Source organism: Dunckerocampus dactyliophorus, chromosome 8 (genome assembly GCF_027744805.1).
Source record: "Dunckerocampus dactyliophorus isolate RoL2022-P2 chromosome 8, RoL_Ddac_1.1, whole genome shotgun sequence".
Lineage (NCBI taxonomy): Eukaryota > Metazoa > Chordata > Actinopteri > Syngnathiformes > Syngnathidae > Dunckerocampus > Dunckerocampus dactyliophorus.
The window spans coordinates 3,630,404-3,648,949 of NC_072826.1; the positions used below are offsets into that span (position 1 = coordinate 3,630,404).

Genomic DNA, 18,546 nt, shown 5'->3' on the forward strand with positions numbered 1-18,546 from the left:
AATTGCTTGCTGCCAGCATGATACATCATGGAGAATTAAGATGCTTCTCCCCCACCACTGAACTTCGCGAGCCATATTGGCACATCTGTCAAGGGCCCATCTCCGACAGAGACAAATGAACCCGTTCTGGCGCACGTGGGCCGAGCCAAACGGGTAGCAATAACTGAGATGAATAATGAGTCAGCACGGACCCAGCCTAAATTCATTTTTAACAATTAGTGCTGCTGCATCTCTCATTTTTCTTTGGGAATGAGTGCAGATACAATTACAGCTTGAATGGAAAAAAAAACACATCAGCAAAAGTAGAGGAATATAGATGATATTGTGTTGCTGGGTTTTGTCAGCAGCTGTGGGAAAACAACTTTGGAGGTGAATATCTTTTTCTTTGGCTTTTTTGTGACGACACCACAGTCACACATGTGTGACTACAACCTTGGATATATCAATTAAACACGTTACACGTCAAATAGTGAGTCATTTTAATAGATTTGAACTTTTATTTAGGTTTACCTATTTTTTCATGATTAATTTGATGGAAAAATGTCAATCATTTGACAGCCTTAAATAAAGTGCAGTAAAAATAGCCATATTTCAGACATAATTACAAATTGTGATTAACCATGATTAATTCGTTTGAAAATGGTGATTAATCTGATTTAACAATTTTAGTCATTTGACAACCCTTACTTAAATACAGTAAAAATGGGAATATTTCAGACATGATTACAATTGTGATTAATCATGATTAATTACTTTGAAAACTGATTAATCTGATTTTTTAAAAATGTAATTGAATGCTCTAAATAGAATACAGTAAAAGCAGGCATATTTCAGACATAATTACAAATGGTGAGTCATCATGATCAATTAATTTGAAAACCATGATTAATCTAATTAAACAATTTAATCATTTGACAGCCCTAAATAAAATACAGTAAAAAATGGGCATATTTCAGACATACTGTAGTTGCAAATGGTGATTCATCATGATTAGGGGGTGCTGGTGGGTCCCGCAGCCAAACCAGGTGAGAACCTCTGGTCTAGGGTCTAAACGATCACTCAATCAATCAAAACAATAAGCTTTTAAGTAATTAAAATCAGATTTAAAAAGGAGGGCATTGATCATGCTCAAGTAAGAACGGTAGCAACATCTTCAAACTGTGAAACACTTGAGTCTTCAAAAAATATCAAGACTAAAACCAGTAATCACCAAAGTTTGTGCAACACGTCTCAGTAGAGTAAGCGTACTTTACAAATGTTTTCTTTTTCCTCAGAATTGCCTGAGTGTACAGTAAATGGCGGTGACTCAGGTGTTGTGGTGATTGGCTGGTGTTCAAGTGTCCTTGAGGGAGGCGCTGCAGCCATCATTTCTCCCGATGCTGCGTCATCTGTGTAAATGACAAGGTAGGTTAGCTCTAATTGCCCTTGATGAGCTGCTTGGCACCGTTCGTAGCAGCATAAGCTGACAGTGATTTTCTTTTTTTTCATTTTTTTGGCTGGCAGAGCCCATAAAAAAAGTCCACTTTTGTGCAGATGACATTAATATATAGGTTTGACTTTATCTTCTTTGTCAGACATGCTGTGTAAAAAAGAGAAAAACGGACTCAAAGGAGAGCATACCTAAAAGCTGGTTATCTTTATCCCTGAGAAGCATCTCCTGGGTTCCTTGTAAAGAATGCCTCATACATTTCCCCCCTTCCACCACGACACGTGAACCCCCCGTGTAGCCACACTTTGCTTGAAAGTCAAGTACTACTAAATACACAGGGGTCTACCGGGAGCAATCTTCCTCCAGATGCATTAAGTTCCAGGAAGCAGCGCTACTTGTGTCGGCCACCATGACAACAAGGCATTGCTCTTTTGCCTCTAGCCTTTGTAGAGGGTGTCAAGCCACAGGAGACAAAAAGTGCACTGGCTTCAAAAGCAGCCATCCAATTTAAGGTTCACTTTTCCACTGAGAGATGTGAGAGGCAGAGGTACGCTTTCAAAATGGAAATTTTGACATTGTGCTCAAAAAAGAGGGTCTCGAGGAGGAGTTTTTCCTTTGTTTTTGAGTTCCCACACGGTACACATGAAATGAGGGACAGGTTGCGTAACTGCTTTGCATACAGTCATCCCTCGCTATATCTCGGTTCGAATATCACTACATCGCTATATCGCGTTTTTTTCAAAAAAATAATTAATTCACAAATGATCGCTGTTGACTATGGCACATTATTAGTCCAAAAATATTGAAAGACAAGTTATACGTAGTAGAGATGCACAATATCTTTTTTTTTTCAAACTGATACCAATAACTTCCTGCTGCTCAAGACCGATATGATACAGATCACAGATAACTTTTTTTATATTCAGAATTAACTGTAGTTTGTGCACACCTGGAGGTAAGAAGGACTCAAACAAATTAGGTTTCGACCAACTGTACCTGTTGATTTGTCCTAATCAAATATCATGACATCACTACCACATCACTACTATCAGGAGAACCAGAGTATAGAGTGGTGGGAGCCACCTAGCGTGCCCCAGCAAGGTGCACTGTATTTGGGCACACACCCCAAGCAGCCCTTGTGACGCCAGAGGTCTCTGGCAAACCCTTTGCTGAACTATGTGTGCTATTAAAACACCTCCAAAAAGCTCCAACAAGGTTTTATGGTTTTATATCCATGCTGTGAGCATGTAGTAACAGCTAAATTCATGACAACATGTAATACTTACAGTATTTTGCTCATTTTAAGCATTAGCGGAACTTCCTTCCTGCATGCATTGATTTCACATAGCAACATAGAAAGGAACGCTACACCTAGCGTTAACTTTTCCAAACTCCAAAACAAAAACACAGCAGCAGTGGCGGCAGCTCCAATATGTAGCGTTACCTTTTGCTAGTGGCCTGAGGCATTGTGAGCGAGTGTGTGGTGAAGCTAGCCGGTGTGGCGTGGCGAGGTGTAACTACGGCAGTAACGCAGTTCTTGGGCGTAACAATGTTAATAACAATAACAGTAACAATGTCACCGTAGCTTGGTTAATATGCATGTCACATTATGGAAATAGAGAGCTTTTTGGAGTTTTTTTTCAGAAGGCTTTATAGGTTAAATAGGTGTGTCCCATTATGTGCATTCCTAGCTGTCTGTTTTTATCTGTTTTTATATCTTTAGAACGCACAGAAAAGAGAAGCACGTGTGTTCATGTCTCACGTAAGGATTGTGGATGATTACTAGTATGAAAATTATCTCCCAAAACAATGCAGTTTTCCTTTTAGGTTGGCAATAAAACTTTAAAAGAACGTCAGACTGTGTGACTCTGTAAGAACGTTGCATTACATTAGCTACCACAAAAGTCCCGAAGTAAAAAAAAAAAAAAAAAGAAAAAAAAGAAGCAACAATAATTGGGTAATACGTGTGTCAACATTATGTAAATGGGGCGTTGTTGGCACTTTTTGGAGGTTTCTTCAGAAGGCTTTATAGGATAAATAGGTGTGTCCCATTACGTGCATTAATTAGCTGCCTCTTTTAAGCTGTTTTTATGTCTTTAGAATGCACAGAAAAGAGATAGTGGAGCATTATGGATGATGGGCAAAATAAAACAAAATGCAGTTAAGTTATATTTATATTATTTACATTAATCATAGTATAGGTGACATTTTATGTCTTAATAACTTGTAATAACCTTGTAAATGAGTTCCCTTATTGTAGCCGAAATAAAGTGAACCATGACCTGAAAACCGAGGTACGTACCAAATCATGATGATGGTGTATTCCAGCCTTAGTTTCCATCGATATAATTCAATAAGAAGGGTATTTGGGGGTGTGATAAAAGCATGGCAGAAGCATTCATGTAATAATTATGTTAATCACCAAGAGAATAATTTAGCACAGGCATGTAAAGTAAGAAATGGGACGCAGGGGAACAATGCAATGTCCATTCAAAGCCAAAACAAACATCCCCAGCCATGGAGAGCACCGAGTTTGCTAATCGGGCTTTGTATCCTCTAAAGTACTAATTAAGTTGGATCAACACTGCCATCGACTGAAATGACATTCACTTTATTATGCGTGCCACGAGTGGAAAGATTGCGAATGATCGAGAGCTACCTGAGTGAAGTGGAATAAGAGAGTCGGACCAACTAGAGCAAATAGAATCCACACGTCTCCCGCAATTAGAGGCTCCCAGCAGCCGCAAACAGCTCGTCAAAGTGGCTTCAATCCAAACATCCATAACTGCTGCTCTGCAAACATACTGACAGTCGGAGCTCTGCGGATAAGCAGCCGTGAGCTCACAGTCACTTACAAGTCAGACGAGCGCTTTAATCAATACTTTTTCTTTTCTTTTTTTTATCTCGCATTGAACACTGAAGGAAACCATTTTGCAGAGCATGTGAGACTTCTAGCCACTTCTAGCTGATTACCATTTGAATGGGATTGAGGGGACAGTTAAAAATTCATGTTAAGAGTGAAATACCCACCTGAATAATACACTTTATTCAACTGTAGGCGTCCTTTCCTGTTAAGACCATTCTTTCTTATAATGATATCAAATAATTACTATCATCATCGCATCCGTTGGTTGTCAAACGTTGGTACAGGTACCACTGATGGACGCTGGCTTCATGTAGCGGTTCCAGATATATGTTTGTAATAGAGATGCACGATATCTTCCCCCCAAATTGATACTTTTCTACTTCTCAAGACCGATATCATGCAGATACGTTTTTTATATCTGTTTTTTTCAACTTAAATATAGTTTGTGCACACCTGGAGGTAAAAAGGAATGGAACAACTTAGGATTTGACCAACTGTACCTGTTGATGTGTCCTAATCAAATATCATGACATCACTACTATCAGGAGAACCAGAGTATAGAGCGGAGGGAGCCACCTGCTGTGGCCCAGCAAAGTGCACTATATTCGGACACATGCTCCAACCAGCCGGTGTGCCGCTACAAACGTCAGGAGAACCGGAATATAAAGCAGAGGGAGCCACCTGGTGTGGCCCAGCAGGTTGCACTGTATTCGGGCAGATGCTCCGAGCAGCCGGTGTGACGCCACGGAGGTCTCTGGAAAACCTTTTGAAAGTGAATGTTTGTTTACAAGGGAGCTATGGAGAAGTTACAACAGGCCGTTAACATCACAGGCAGGAGGAAAAAAAGAGCGCTTGATTCGCTCACCCGCACTGTACGGGTAATCTGGTCTCATTGGAGCGTTTGTTTTTTTATTATCGGTTCTCTAACTTATTTTTAATGTTATCTGATTTTTCTACCATTTTTGACGAAGCCCAAACCATACAAAAAGACCGAGGTTTGACACTACATACAAATAGTCATTTTAATCTTATTTTATACATTAGGTTATCCCGTTCCTCTTAAGTTTCTTATTTCATATTGTACTCTGACAGTACATTTTGTGCATGTGTGTATTTATGCTATTTAAATTTGCTTGGTGTGATTTCTATGCAAGTAGGTCACAAATTAACGGGTCCAGGACACCACAGCTTTGGAAGAGCCTACTATTTCAGCGGTTGTGCCATTCTTGAATTTAACAATTTAACAAAAGGTGCGCAGCCAAACATGAAACAATTTCCTGTAACGACCTGAACATGAAACTAATCATAAAGTAAGACAGCAGAAACAGCAAACGGGGAAGACGTAAAACCTGCAGAGGTATAAAAGGAAAATGATGCATAGCTTTGTTCCTGTGGGAGTCTTATGGCGGGGATGATATCATCCCTCTTATGAAAAATGCTTCTATCCCGCGCACGCACGCACGCACACACACACACACACACACACACACACACACACACACATGCCTTAAATAACTTTTAATCAAATTTCATGGTGTGGGTTTTGAGGCTACTTGCATAGGAGGAGCACACAGGAAGGTGACATGTTAGATAAGCACTCTCATTGCAATCATTGCTTCATCCTCCAAATAAAGAAGTGTGGGTGATATTTCTTAAAATTAATAGTAAGGTATTTTTAGGCTCCATGAGTATTCTGCTTTCATATCACGCTCAGCTTAATTACACGAGACATACAAGTACGATGACTTTAGCAGCATCTGCAGCATTGATGATATTCTCTAGCATGTGCGCTAGGGGTGGCGAGATCTTGCGAGATTAAACCGTCACGAGATTTCTGGTTTGGAGAAAAGCTGTATCGTGAGAACAGGGCAGCCAGAAGCCAAACAAGGCTACGGCTACTATGGCTACTATGAATGATAATACACATTGGTGTTCCAGCTCCATCAGAGTTAGCCAGCTGCTTGCTACTTGTTGATGTCCAAGCAGAAGCTGTTGTACTTCTACATTTGATCAATTTTACTTAAGATTTGTCAGATTAACTCACATAGATGTTACCCGTAATCACTGAGCAGTTCTATTGATGCTCATTGCATTTGGCTGAATGCCAACTTTCACGCGCTAGCAATCACCTGTTTCGTTTCTTAACACACCTCATACATAGAAGAGATCCGTGTTGACAATTTAGCGACATGGTTGCTATATTTAGCGATTAAGGGTGCGCATAAAAGTGTTTCTTGCGCCATGCATTTATTTGGTCATTAAACATAAGCCATCGACAAAGAATCCGTCAAGCAGGTGAGCGGGAGTGAGCTCCATCTCCATAACGCTGTGCCATGCACGTCTGAAAGCTATAAAAATCCCTCCACAATGCAACCCAGCCCTTTATCAACAGAGCCAAGAAAGTAGAGTTTGGACACAATCCTCCGCCGCCTTGCTGCACCACGCCTTCCTGCCAAAACATGAATGGGAGTCCAAATTTTAGATAGAAAACTTCTTCAGTTTCATTATTGTACTATTCTTGGGAAGTATAATATGTTAGACTTGGACAGCTATCAGATGTTCTTGGATGCCCGTTTTGTCTTTAAGGTTCTGCATGGACTGGCCCCTCCACCATTACAGGTTTTTATACAGAAGAAAACTAACAATCGAGCCAATACTTGATTGTTAACCAGGGGTGACTGGCACATGCAGCAACGTAGGACTAGATTTAGCCAAATGGCTGTTTCTATCAGAGGCACACAGTCATGGAACGCACAACCAGCTCATGTTAGAAACTGTGACAATTACCCAGCCTTCAAGAAAACACTAAAACGGTGGATAAAAGCAAACCAGACCTGTGCTCATGGGTAATGTCCATTCCAAGCTGATGACCATATATATCTCTTTTATGTTTACTGTAACTGGACTTGTAAGTTATACAGGTGTAATGTCGTCTGTAAATGTATCGTGTATTTGTTTTATCTTCTTTTGAGGGTTTCATGGTGTTTTTTGTGTGCTTTCATTTGTAAATATATGTGTTTTATGGTGCCTGCCTGCCGAAGGACAACACATTAAGTTTAGCTATTGCAGCTAATTCTGTCATATTTGCTGCTGATGCTTTTGCTTACATGTTGATTAATATGCACCATCCTGATCAAATAAACAACCAAAGAAACAAACAAAGTGTGGTGCAGGGGCCATCTGGGGAACATGGCTCATTGCGGAAATAAAATAAATAAAAACCCAGCATAATGTAACTACAAAAAGCTAAAATGTGGATACCAATAACAAAAAAAAACCACAAACATTTGTCTTTAAATGTATATGTATGTATAATGTATATAATTTATTAATTTTTAAAAGTATAAATATCAAAGGACAGCTGGACAGCTCCGACATAGACAAAGACAAAGACAAGTAGATACGAGAATCACAATGAGCTGTATTATTATCATGATGTATTATCCTAACACTGGTTTATTTGGTCTCAAAAAATGTTGCCAATAATATCTTTTATCGTCAATCTGTGGGACAATAAACATTTCAAGACGCACCTGCACTGTTTTGTGACTCGGTTAAATAAAAGAAAAATGTATTAAATTAGAATGAATTAACATTAATGTTAAAATTACGTCTCATCTCGTGACACCGCTAATGTGCGCCCATTTTTACATTTCGGGAAATGGCGCACTTTGAGACACAATCTGATTTGGCCATTTCGCTTCATTTTCCAGTTTACTTGAGGTATATAGATTATTTTAATAGTTTATTTGTGGGGCAAAATGATCCCTTTGATAATTAAAGCCTGGGTGTTTATTTACCTAAACCGCAAAGAGGACAGAGCATTAATTGGAAGCAGGCAATAATTGGAGAGAGGGTGTTATTTACCAAAATTTAAAAAAAATCACTGTTGACTCAGCAGTTAATTGAAAAGAGGTGTTAAGTGGAGCATTTACAGGCTATATTAATTACATCCAAATGCATTACCCCTCATAAACACCTCACCTCTAATAGACACCAGAGCAGTTGAGTAAGTCGTATGAGCTTCAAGACTAATTGAGAGAAAGCGGATAATAGAATACACAAAAGCGACAATACTACTGGCATGTGTAATGATGGTGGAGACATAGCACTGCATCACAGCGGTCTTTGCTTTTTTGTCCTCCATGTCTGCCTAATAACACCTAACAGGTCCGTGGTCCCCAGTGTATGTTAGTTTGTCAAGTGTGGAGTCTTGTCTTGTCCCCAGCACCTTCCAGCTTCAGGCTAAGGCAGCTGTCTGCATTTCTTTTTACACCCACTTGCACAGAGCAAATGCCCTTAATAACCATTTAGCTGCTAAGGCACGCTTGTCTGTCCTCCATTCACAGCCCCAACCACTAATTACCTTTTCAAGGCAATGGACATTTCTATGTTGCCTCAATGCCTTCCTTTTCTTCCATCGGCTAGCTGATGAGCATGGTGGGAATTCATAGGCTGTCCTTTCATCTTATCTATTACTGGGTGAACACATTCTTTAAAAAAAAAAAAAAAAGAAGTAGGTATCAAGAAGATCCCATTCTGATTGATGGTTGGGTCTTCAATCGCCAAATCAACGACCAGCACACAATTATAACATGTCAAATCACGTTGCAACGCTCGCACTGGAGAGGCGGGCGGAAATTATTCTCATCATTAAAAATTCATTATATTTTATGACATATAACATTAACTTTTATAGAGGCGGTGCGTGATTCCACACAGTAAGTCCTATAGAGGCGGTCATTTGCTAATTAATTTGGTGCTACCACTTCAGCTCTATTTCTGATAATTGGAGGGGTATTTAAAACCCATTTAATCATCACTGCTCACTTCCTGCTATAAGAAAAAAATGACGTCAATTTCATTCTGATGGCCAGTGAGGAACTTGGCTACTCCAGTGATTTGTATTGCAGGAAGTGAAAAAGCAGCCATGCATGGGTAGTCAAAGCAGGCACACATTCACTTCCTGTGCTAGTCAAGCGGGAGAGGCCGAGACCTGTATGGGAAGTGACATGAATACCAAGCAAACTTCAGCTAAAACTGAGCATGGCTTCCATTTCCTGCAAACGAACCAGCCCCGACTGTGATAAGTCAATTTCTGCAAAGTAGGATTCCTTATTTATAAATGAAATATTTTCATAGTTAGAGAGTAGAAAATCTATTTTTTAATACTATTAGAGCCCTCTAGACATGAAATAACACCCCTATAGTCATCTTTACACATGTATTACCCAATATTGTGGATATAATAGAAAATAAGACATGGTATAGACTCATACGTTAGCATAGGGCAGTGCTACTCAAATAGTGGGGCAGGTGAACTGTCAAGGGGGGCGTGAGAGGCAGGGAGGACTTTCAATATTAGTGCAGACCTGCCAACATGTATGAATGTGTCGGACTCCGCATGCAATTTGACTCTAGCATACGCTTGTATGCTTCACTGCTCTCCATTTTGTTGCATTTCGCTGGTTTCAGTTTTGAGTTCAATCTGTACAGTACAGATAAATAAATAGATATGAACTATTTCTCACTAGTATTTTAAATCGGGGGCAACGAAAACATTTCTGTCCCCCAGTGGGAGCATAACAAAAAAATAATTGAGAACCACTGGCATTGTTGTTTCTTTTTTTTTTACTTCCCCGACTTTTTGCGGTGGCTAATGTAATGTAACATATAAAGTTCATATAAAGTCACATAGTCTGTCGTCCCAAAATTGTGTCCAATTAAAAAAAAAGGCAACAAAAACAACACCAATTTTTTTTTTTGTACGAACGTCGAGTTAGACTCGTCATTGCCTTGTGTCGCTTTAACGAAACTTCCAACGGTCTTTTTCATGGGCGGTCCTGAAGAACAGTTGAAAATAATAATAATAACAAAGGCGGAAGTAATAATAATCCACAAATTCAAAACCCACGGCATTGTTGCTCATTCACAGTACTTTTGCGCACATAATAAAAAAAAACACATTGACGTCAATGTAAAAATGAGGACGCATGTTGGGAGTGAATGGTGACTTTCTGCAGGCTTGCTACAAAAGTTTTATCACTAAATATTAACACTAAACACTAAATATTCCCTCAATTTTAATCCGAGAGCAGGAGTTAGATATTTTCTAGATGCTGTTTATGGACCATGGAAGCTGTAAATACAATTTAACAGAGTGTTTTTTTCCGCCTCTTGGGCCCATCTAGTGAGGTGCCCTTTACCAAAGCACATAACCTCTATTTCCCGCTGGACAGCTTTGTTTGCACGAGGGCCTCAGGTGTTCGCTGTGAATGTGCAGGGGCTGAATGAAGCACTACGTTTAAAAAAAATAATATGTGCTTAGCACCGCTACAAAATGTATTCCTTAGCCAGCAAGCCCACACAGCCCTAAAAAAAAAAAAAACATCCAACTCTCTTGAACAAGCATTAGTAAAGCTGTGAGGTCAATCACGAGCTGAGCTGCACTTTCATGACCAACCTCTACGTGTGGGATTGGTGGGTGAGGGCTTTATAAATAGTAAATGTCATAAATGCAGCATGTTTGTTTGTGTGCTTTTTTTTTAAATGCTACATAAATTAAAACGGTAATTGCTGTGTTTACTTCTAATATGCCCCCTGCCGTTAACACCCTGACACGTCATGGTAATATATTCTCAAATCTAGTCTTCAGTCTTTGAACTAAACCTCTGCTGTTGCCCTTTGAAGGCTTTGCAGAAGAACATCTCAACCTACCATTTAAAAAACACACGCACACACAGCCGCTATGAAAAAGCTAACTCTGGGTTATATACTGCATATTTGCATGTGCATCCATGTGACTGTTCACTTTTGGGGCTGCCGAGGAGGAGACGGAGGCAAGTTTTGATTTCCCACAAGCACTTTGTTTGGCATTAAAAAGCACGTATGCTAACAATAATGAGAAGCAGGAGGGACGCCAGGAAATACAGCTGTTTTCACATCTGGGCCAACTGTTGCTGTGCAAATCGTGTGAAAACATTCGCCAGAAATGCAGCTGAAACTTTAAGAGGGAAGGAATGCAATACAGGCCCCATCTTTTAGTATTTTTCAACACTGGTAAATAAATATCAGAGGTCCCACAGGAGTGCATTGGAGGCGTGTTAGCCTTGATATTGGAATTTATACTGTTTAGTAAGCTTTATGGCTAATGTGCTTTGTTTGTCCACGGCAGTCTCCAAGAAGCGTTAGCGTGTACCTTCATTTCCGGACTACAGATCACACGGGTATGTAAGCCGCACCCACTAAATGTAAGGGTTCCCTGATATGATTTATCAACTTTGCTTCAATATGTTATATTTTGTTTTTAATTATGATCTACATTGTGCAATTTTTGAAAGCGAATGGTAAATTTGCACAAACGACATTCATAGTTCATGGTGCCAGCCATGGCGAGCCAGCTCTCGCTGTTCAGTCTCATTTCCGGAAGTGACGAGTAAATAGTAAATAGTTGAAAACATGACACTGGAACAGCAGTGAAAGCTTATCTTCCGTGTAGCAGACGAAAATAATGCTTCCAACATGTCTATTTGGGTTCCTACACCAAATCCGTCTGCATGAATACTTTCTTGTATGTGTCACTGCACTGTTTGCCAAAGTGTGAGCTCCACAGCCAAGCCCCCGGGCTTCCAGGCCGATGGTGTCGGCTCACCGTTTTCGTAGCCGGATTTCATGCACTATTTCAGGGCTGCTGGAAGCCCCAAACCATGCCACACTTCACCGCCTTCCGTGGAGCATCACTGGACATTCTTCCTGGTGGAACACCTTGCCGTTTTAGCCAGGCTGCTGCTCTCTGGTCAAGAGAGCCCGGGTGGAGAGGGGCCAGGGACACCTTGCCTGTATGCCTTTGAGTCATCATAGGGCGGCAGGGACAGTGAGGCAGGTCGAGGTGCGTGGAGCCCCCAGCGGATGCAGGCATGTGTCAACAACGCGATTGCTTCACAAATTCCAATAAACGGGGCAGACTTTCCACCCTTTTTTATATGTTACTTTTCCATTTTGTTTTCTTGCAACACAGCATGCTTTGGAATGGTGGCAGTACAGTGGAACCTTGGTTAGCATCGACATAACCCATACCCAAAGACACGACGTGGCAACGAGATCAACCACCACCACCTTCCTGTTTTCAGTCACGTCAAGAATCACGTCTTCCACGAAGGTAAAAGTAACCTTAAATGTTCATTGATCCCTTTCGTTAATCATTTATGTGTATTTATATTAGGGCTGTCAATTGATTACAATATTTAATCACAATTAATCGCATGTTGTCTACAGTAATAACTCATAATTAATCGCAGATAGATATAAATTTGTATCTATAATAAGTGCACCTGAAAGATCATTTTAAAACTTTTAGGACATCTATCAATATGAGACTGGATAATATATTTGCTTCATGCAAATATTTGTTTATTAAACATTCTGGGGGGTTTTAAACAGCTCAACACAAAATGTATTAAAAAGCAAACTCAATACACAGCAAGTAGACATCGGTAAGGTAAACTGTCCATCACTCAAATATCATTCTCTTCAAGCAAATAATCTGACAAAATATGTATAACATTACAAATAAAGGTTTGCAAAACCACCCACCAACTAAGTGAAATGAAAACAGACTTGCAAAAAAATAAGAGCGTTCAAGAAGAGTCAGTAGTTTACAGAATTAGGACTGCGCCCATATACTGTAGTGCAGTGAGGCTATAGCTTATACTTCAATTCCAAACACATTTTACACACATTTACACACACGAGCACACTTTTCTTAGTCTGGTAACTTCAACCACGTGGAAATATGGCACCGTGGGTCTTTCAACATGCAACTTTTATTCTGTCATCTTTGGCAAACACAGCAGTTCAAACACAAACACTAATAAATTGCTAATAAATCATAATAATAACACTAATAGCGTTTCCGTCAGACTACCCCAGGACAGCTGTGACTACAGATGTAGATAACCACGAGTGTGTGACTGAGCAGTGAATGAAGCACTTTGGGAGTGCTATATCAAATCTAATCCATTATTATTATTAGTATTATTATTATAAATTCCCTCGTGAGCATGAGCTACTATCGATCATCTTTGCTGGTCGATTGTGAGAACATTATGAAAAAAATGTATTATCATATCAGTGCCCTCACCTCCCGGAGAGCAACCAACAGGCACACATTTTGTCCGCTGGACACGCCCGTACGCCTTGCCGCGAGCCCCGGCAAGGAGCCCAGTCCCCAAAACCCGACCAGAGGTACACTAGTACACCGACTCACACCCCCATGCTAGCAAAAAGGTCGAGCGAGAGAGGGATGGAGTGACAGCGTTCTGCAGTGATGTGCTTGCGCGCACAACTGTAATTATTGAACATTAAGGGCTCAAAGTCTGCCTTTGCTACCTCAAAGTTAAGGCACAAATATAACTCCATTGACGTGCACCTCCAAAAAAATGAAGCTGGTTCACGGCCGAGACCAGGGATCTTGGCCTCAAAAAGGTTGGTGACCACTGCTTTACTGTCATCTTATTGAGTGCTGTGTGTGTGCTCGCTCACATTGTCCTCGGCTATGCCTGCCGCTAACTAGCAGCTTGTAACCCAAATTTTAGCTCGCAGTTCAAAGCAAAAAATCAGCCGAGAGACGGCTCGCATCTAAAAAACACTTGTTAGTTGGGACACTTGTATGCCAAGGTACCACTGTATAAATGACAATAAAAAATACCTGCACTGCTCCAGTACCTTCTCTCTGATTGAACGTATTCCGTGACAACTCAACTCACAACAAAGTTGATACAAATAACTTATTTTATTTTAAATTGTGTTATCATTGACTACTCTGATAGCAACGCTGTCCACAGAACCAGGAAGAAAGGCTTAAGAGAAGCAACAGTTTTTACACCAGATTAGCCTATTCGCTGAAATAACAAAATGATCCCACGTCTGTAGCTGACAGACAGATAGCTGGCAGAGCTCAAGGCTTTAAGATGTGTAGCAAAGCCTGCTTTGCACAAAGTGGTGGGCGTGTACACAGGGCACTGTCATCTAGCTTCCTGACGCTTTCAAAAGCGACCTTTTGAGCGTCTCTTCTCTCAAAAGTGGAGCAAAAAAGTGAGCAAGATGATAGACTTTTCTCCCATTTGGTGCTCATAAAGAGACACATTACTGAACACATCCCAATGAGAGATTTACCTGAGTAGGACCAGTAGGAGTCCCCAGCTGCCCTCCTCTCCCTCATTAGACCGGCACTCCCATGATGCCTTGCTCCAGCGTGGTGAGGTTGGCCCTCTGACACTACTGTGGAAAAGAAGGAGACAAGAGTTACTTTTCCTACAATTCTATAATAACCCCACAGCGTTGCTTTTGAGCAAAAGGAAATTGTCAAATGTTAATGTTCTGCCATGCCAGTGGGTTGTAAATATAACACATTCATGGAATTCTAAAAACTATCCATGCTTGGGATTGTATATTACCACTTAAGTATCGTATCAGCTGGAAATTGCAACAACTCCCAGCATGGATGGCAACCCCAGAGGGAGATGATGATCAAAATACACTTGAGCAAAATCCTACCACCCCATCGTCTTCTCCCGAGGAACAAGGAATGCTAAGACACGTGCGCCAGTGGGAAGAAGAAAAAAAAAAAAGCTCTTGCTTTCAGTCCAGTAAGCATCGTTTGACACAAAGCCTGAATGGCTGGCAATGATCATCACCATCAAGACCTGCAGAAAACAAGATTTGCCAGCCTGCAGAGCTTGTGATGCGTCGTGCACTCCGGCGGTTAGCAACAATTACATCCATTTCAGCAGCAGCTGGCCTGGAACTCAGCTGCACCACTGATGTGCCGCCACACAATGTCAACTGGAAAATGATGAAATCGAAAACTTCATTTAGAAAATTTGTGAACCACGCAATGTTTTTAGCACAGAGATTTGATTAATTACACAAAATTTGGGGGGGTATATTAATAAATATGAATATATTAATTTCCGGGAAAGCGTGTCAAAAGGAGCCGCGTGGGTCAAGGACAAACATTCAATTCCAAATCCAGCATTACTTCAACATTTTCTTCAAGTTACAAATGCTTTTGAGGATTACATCCAAAAGTGAAGACAAGTGTTTCCCATACGTTCATTCATTTATAAACAATACATTTGAACCGCCACAGATTTGGCACTTCCTGTTCGCCCTCGCTCATGAACACATTACAACGGGACTGTCAGTCAATGTAGCTTGCCGTTCCAACTGCGTACAGTACAAGGCATCGGAACGCCGCATGTTAACACGTCTCATACTAGGGATTTCACGAGACACCCAACTCACGAGACGAGACCCTGCATGAGATTGGGTCCTCGAGAACGAGACGAGAGGAGATTTTTAACATGAATTTTAAGAAAGGTATAAAAAAAATATGGCTGGACAAAAACTTTTTATTTAACTGTGTCACAAAACAAAGTAGGTGTGTTTTAAATTGTATTGCCCCACAAATTGACACTAAACAACGTTATCGTCAAACAAATAAACCATTAATGTTATGATAACAATAATAATGTATAATAATATATCATAATAATGCAATATTTCATTTAATATGTCACCTTTTACTTGGCGTTTGTGATATGTATTTTCTCACAGGCAACTCGTACGGTCTGTCAAACATTTGCAGCACTTCTTGAAACACTGGCTCTATTAAAGAGCAGCATCTCGTTTGCCATGACTTTCTGTGAATGCACACCATTTCCGTTTGTATTTACTCTACCGACCAAACGTCTCATTGAGTGTTGACTGTCAGAACGAAGAAGGCTCTGCTTCTTGATGTTTAAGTTGTTTCAGAGATGGGAAAACTGGGTCGGGTGGATATGTTTGAGGCAGGCAAGTTTGTTTTGTTGCCTTTGATGTTGCTAACCCTTTCGAATAAATTCAGCATACTGGCTCGTTCATGTTGATGAGCTCACCTTCTCACACACGGGGGCTGTGGCATTTGGCTGTGCAAGCATCTTTTCCCCTCCTAATGTGTGCAACGTTACCTCGCTTTGCTCCTCACGAAGCTCCACTCTTTTGTTGTGAGTGAATGCTAGCGGCCCCGCCTGCCCCCAGAGAGACAAAGCGACTGTATGACTGACGAGAGATCTCACTCTGTTCACTGTTGTTCTATGGAACGCCGTTGTTCTATGAAGCGCATAGTTTCTGAAACCAATGCACAGAACAGAGTGAACTCTCTTCCTGTCTGTTTGCAGGCGAGAGACAAAAAAAAACAACAGACCCACACGCACATGGCAATACCTGGAGGCTGGCAAAATTATCAAGTTAATTTTTTTCCATTTACCGTGTGATTATTTCTGGTCCTTTTCTTGGAAACTTTTGAAGACTAACATGAAACTCGTCTCAAGGAACAGCTGGTGTTGCTGTGCACGCCCCCAAATGGAGAGCTGGGGGCATGAAAAAATATCTGTCCTCACAGGATGGTATGGCAGAAAATAATCAAGAACCAAAACCCTAATAAAATAAAACAGACATGTCAAAATAATTCCCATCGCTGCAACAGAGAGGCCAAAAGTTGTTAGCAAATTAGCAAACAACAGTGGATGAGACTAGGCTTCATTACGCTACAGCGCCATAGCGCCCGCGTAAGCCACGCTAGCTCGGCCCTCCCCCTCTAAGCCTCCCGCTGGAGATGGATTGGTTGGATTTTTTTTTATACATAATTCACGTTTTGTAGTTGTTCACGACTACTACTACTACTACTACTACTACTACCACTACTACTACTACTACTCAGGAAGCTAAATAGCTGTGGTTGCTCACTCACAGGAACACTGCCCCCTGGCGTTTAGGAGGGCTTCAGAATAATGCAGCCTTCATGATACAAATTTTAAGATAATGATGATCAATGAAAAATGGGTCATCTTATAGTCAAGGTCATCTTATAGTCAGGTCAATACGGTATCATAAATACATTTTGGGGGGAAAAATATGCCACTAAACTGGCATTTTCACGCATGGCATCCTTCGAGACTGTTTAAAATTATTTCCATGAAACTCTGTGAAGATCAGGAGCGTGGGACAAGGGGGACAAAATATTTAATTCTCCCTAATTTTTTCAAAGTTACTAGTGCTTTGGGGTTACAAGTATTTATCTGTATGGTGCTTTCCAAAAATAAATCTCCATGTACATGCGTTTAATTGCCGTATACAATAAAAGAGATATGTCAATATAACGCCACTGTGAGTTAAGGTAGTTGGTATGTATCTCCACACATATGTGCACCTCATCACCACACCCACACACACTAGCCCCACATCTGCAGCCACGACTAATAATCTTAGCTGTTGCTGATGGTTGCGTCATTATTGGGGATTAATTAAACAGCACAGCATCAGGCCAGGCCCTCCATTGCATGTGAAGTCAGCACATTACCGCCTCCAAAAATACAACAAAAATCATTCACTAAGACGCTGAGTGCGTTCCAAAATCGAACGCATTGTGCTCGGAGGTAGGGTCACGGAGGCCACGGTGGAAACGTCATAAATAGCCGCTTTGTGATCGCATCCGTGCGTGCGTGTGGATTCAAATATTGCGTGTGGAACAGAGAGTGAGGCTGTGAGCAACATTTGAAGGGCAGGTTGTGAAACAGGAGGGCCGCGCAGGCTTTGATCAAAGAGTATAGGAGACAGCTCCGTGTCAACAGTTTACTCTCATCCATGTCAGCCGTCCCCCGAGGGCGAAGGATTAAAGTCACAGCATCTCTGATTGAGGCAAGCAGAAAATGCATTCTGTGCAGGAGGAGAGCCTCGCCGCACTTAAACCCTCATAGATGCTAAATGACGGACTACTTACAGAGCTACCGTGTCTTTATCTTGGACATTATTTTAGTTTTTTTTGTTTTACCTCTGATTATCTCAAGGATGTTAGGCAGGAACAAGCCTTCAAAGGCCCAGTGGATCAAAAGAGCATGTAATGTCTGCGCATACAAACTTCTTCCCCACTTTTCATCACCCCGAGGGCAATCTCTTCAGCGCCTCGACCAAGCTATTTGTTCCATAATATCACGCTCAACAACAAGCCAAGAACCCCCCCGAGACCCTTGGAAAAAACACAACAACAGCCTAACAACCACCACAGGAGCTTTTTACCTGCATTAGAAATCAGCAAGACTAGTTCAAATTTCAATTGCATCCATGGAGTTAGCGTGAAACAGGTTTTTAACAGTAATCAAAAAATATTATGATAGAGAAAACATTGCATTAAATGCCCACCAACACTGAAAAA

The 18,546-nt window shown here is 40.9% G+C and overlaps 1 protein-coding gene across 1 annotated transcript in view; it reads right to left on the minus strand.

Annotated features, from left to right (window-relative positions):
• Positions 1 to 18,546, minus strand: part of ca16b (carbonic anhydrase XVI b) — a 159,587-nt gene that overhangs the window by 97,825 nt on the left and 43,216 nt on the right. The window contains exon 2 of the mRNA XM_054783787.1: positions 14,469 to 14,573. Within this exon, the coding sequence (XP_054639762.1) occupies positions 14,469 to 14,573 (105 nt within the window). The remainder of the gene's footprint in view (positions 1 to 14,468; positions 14,574 to 18,546) is intronic.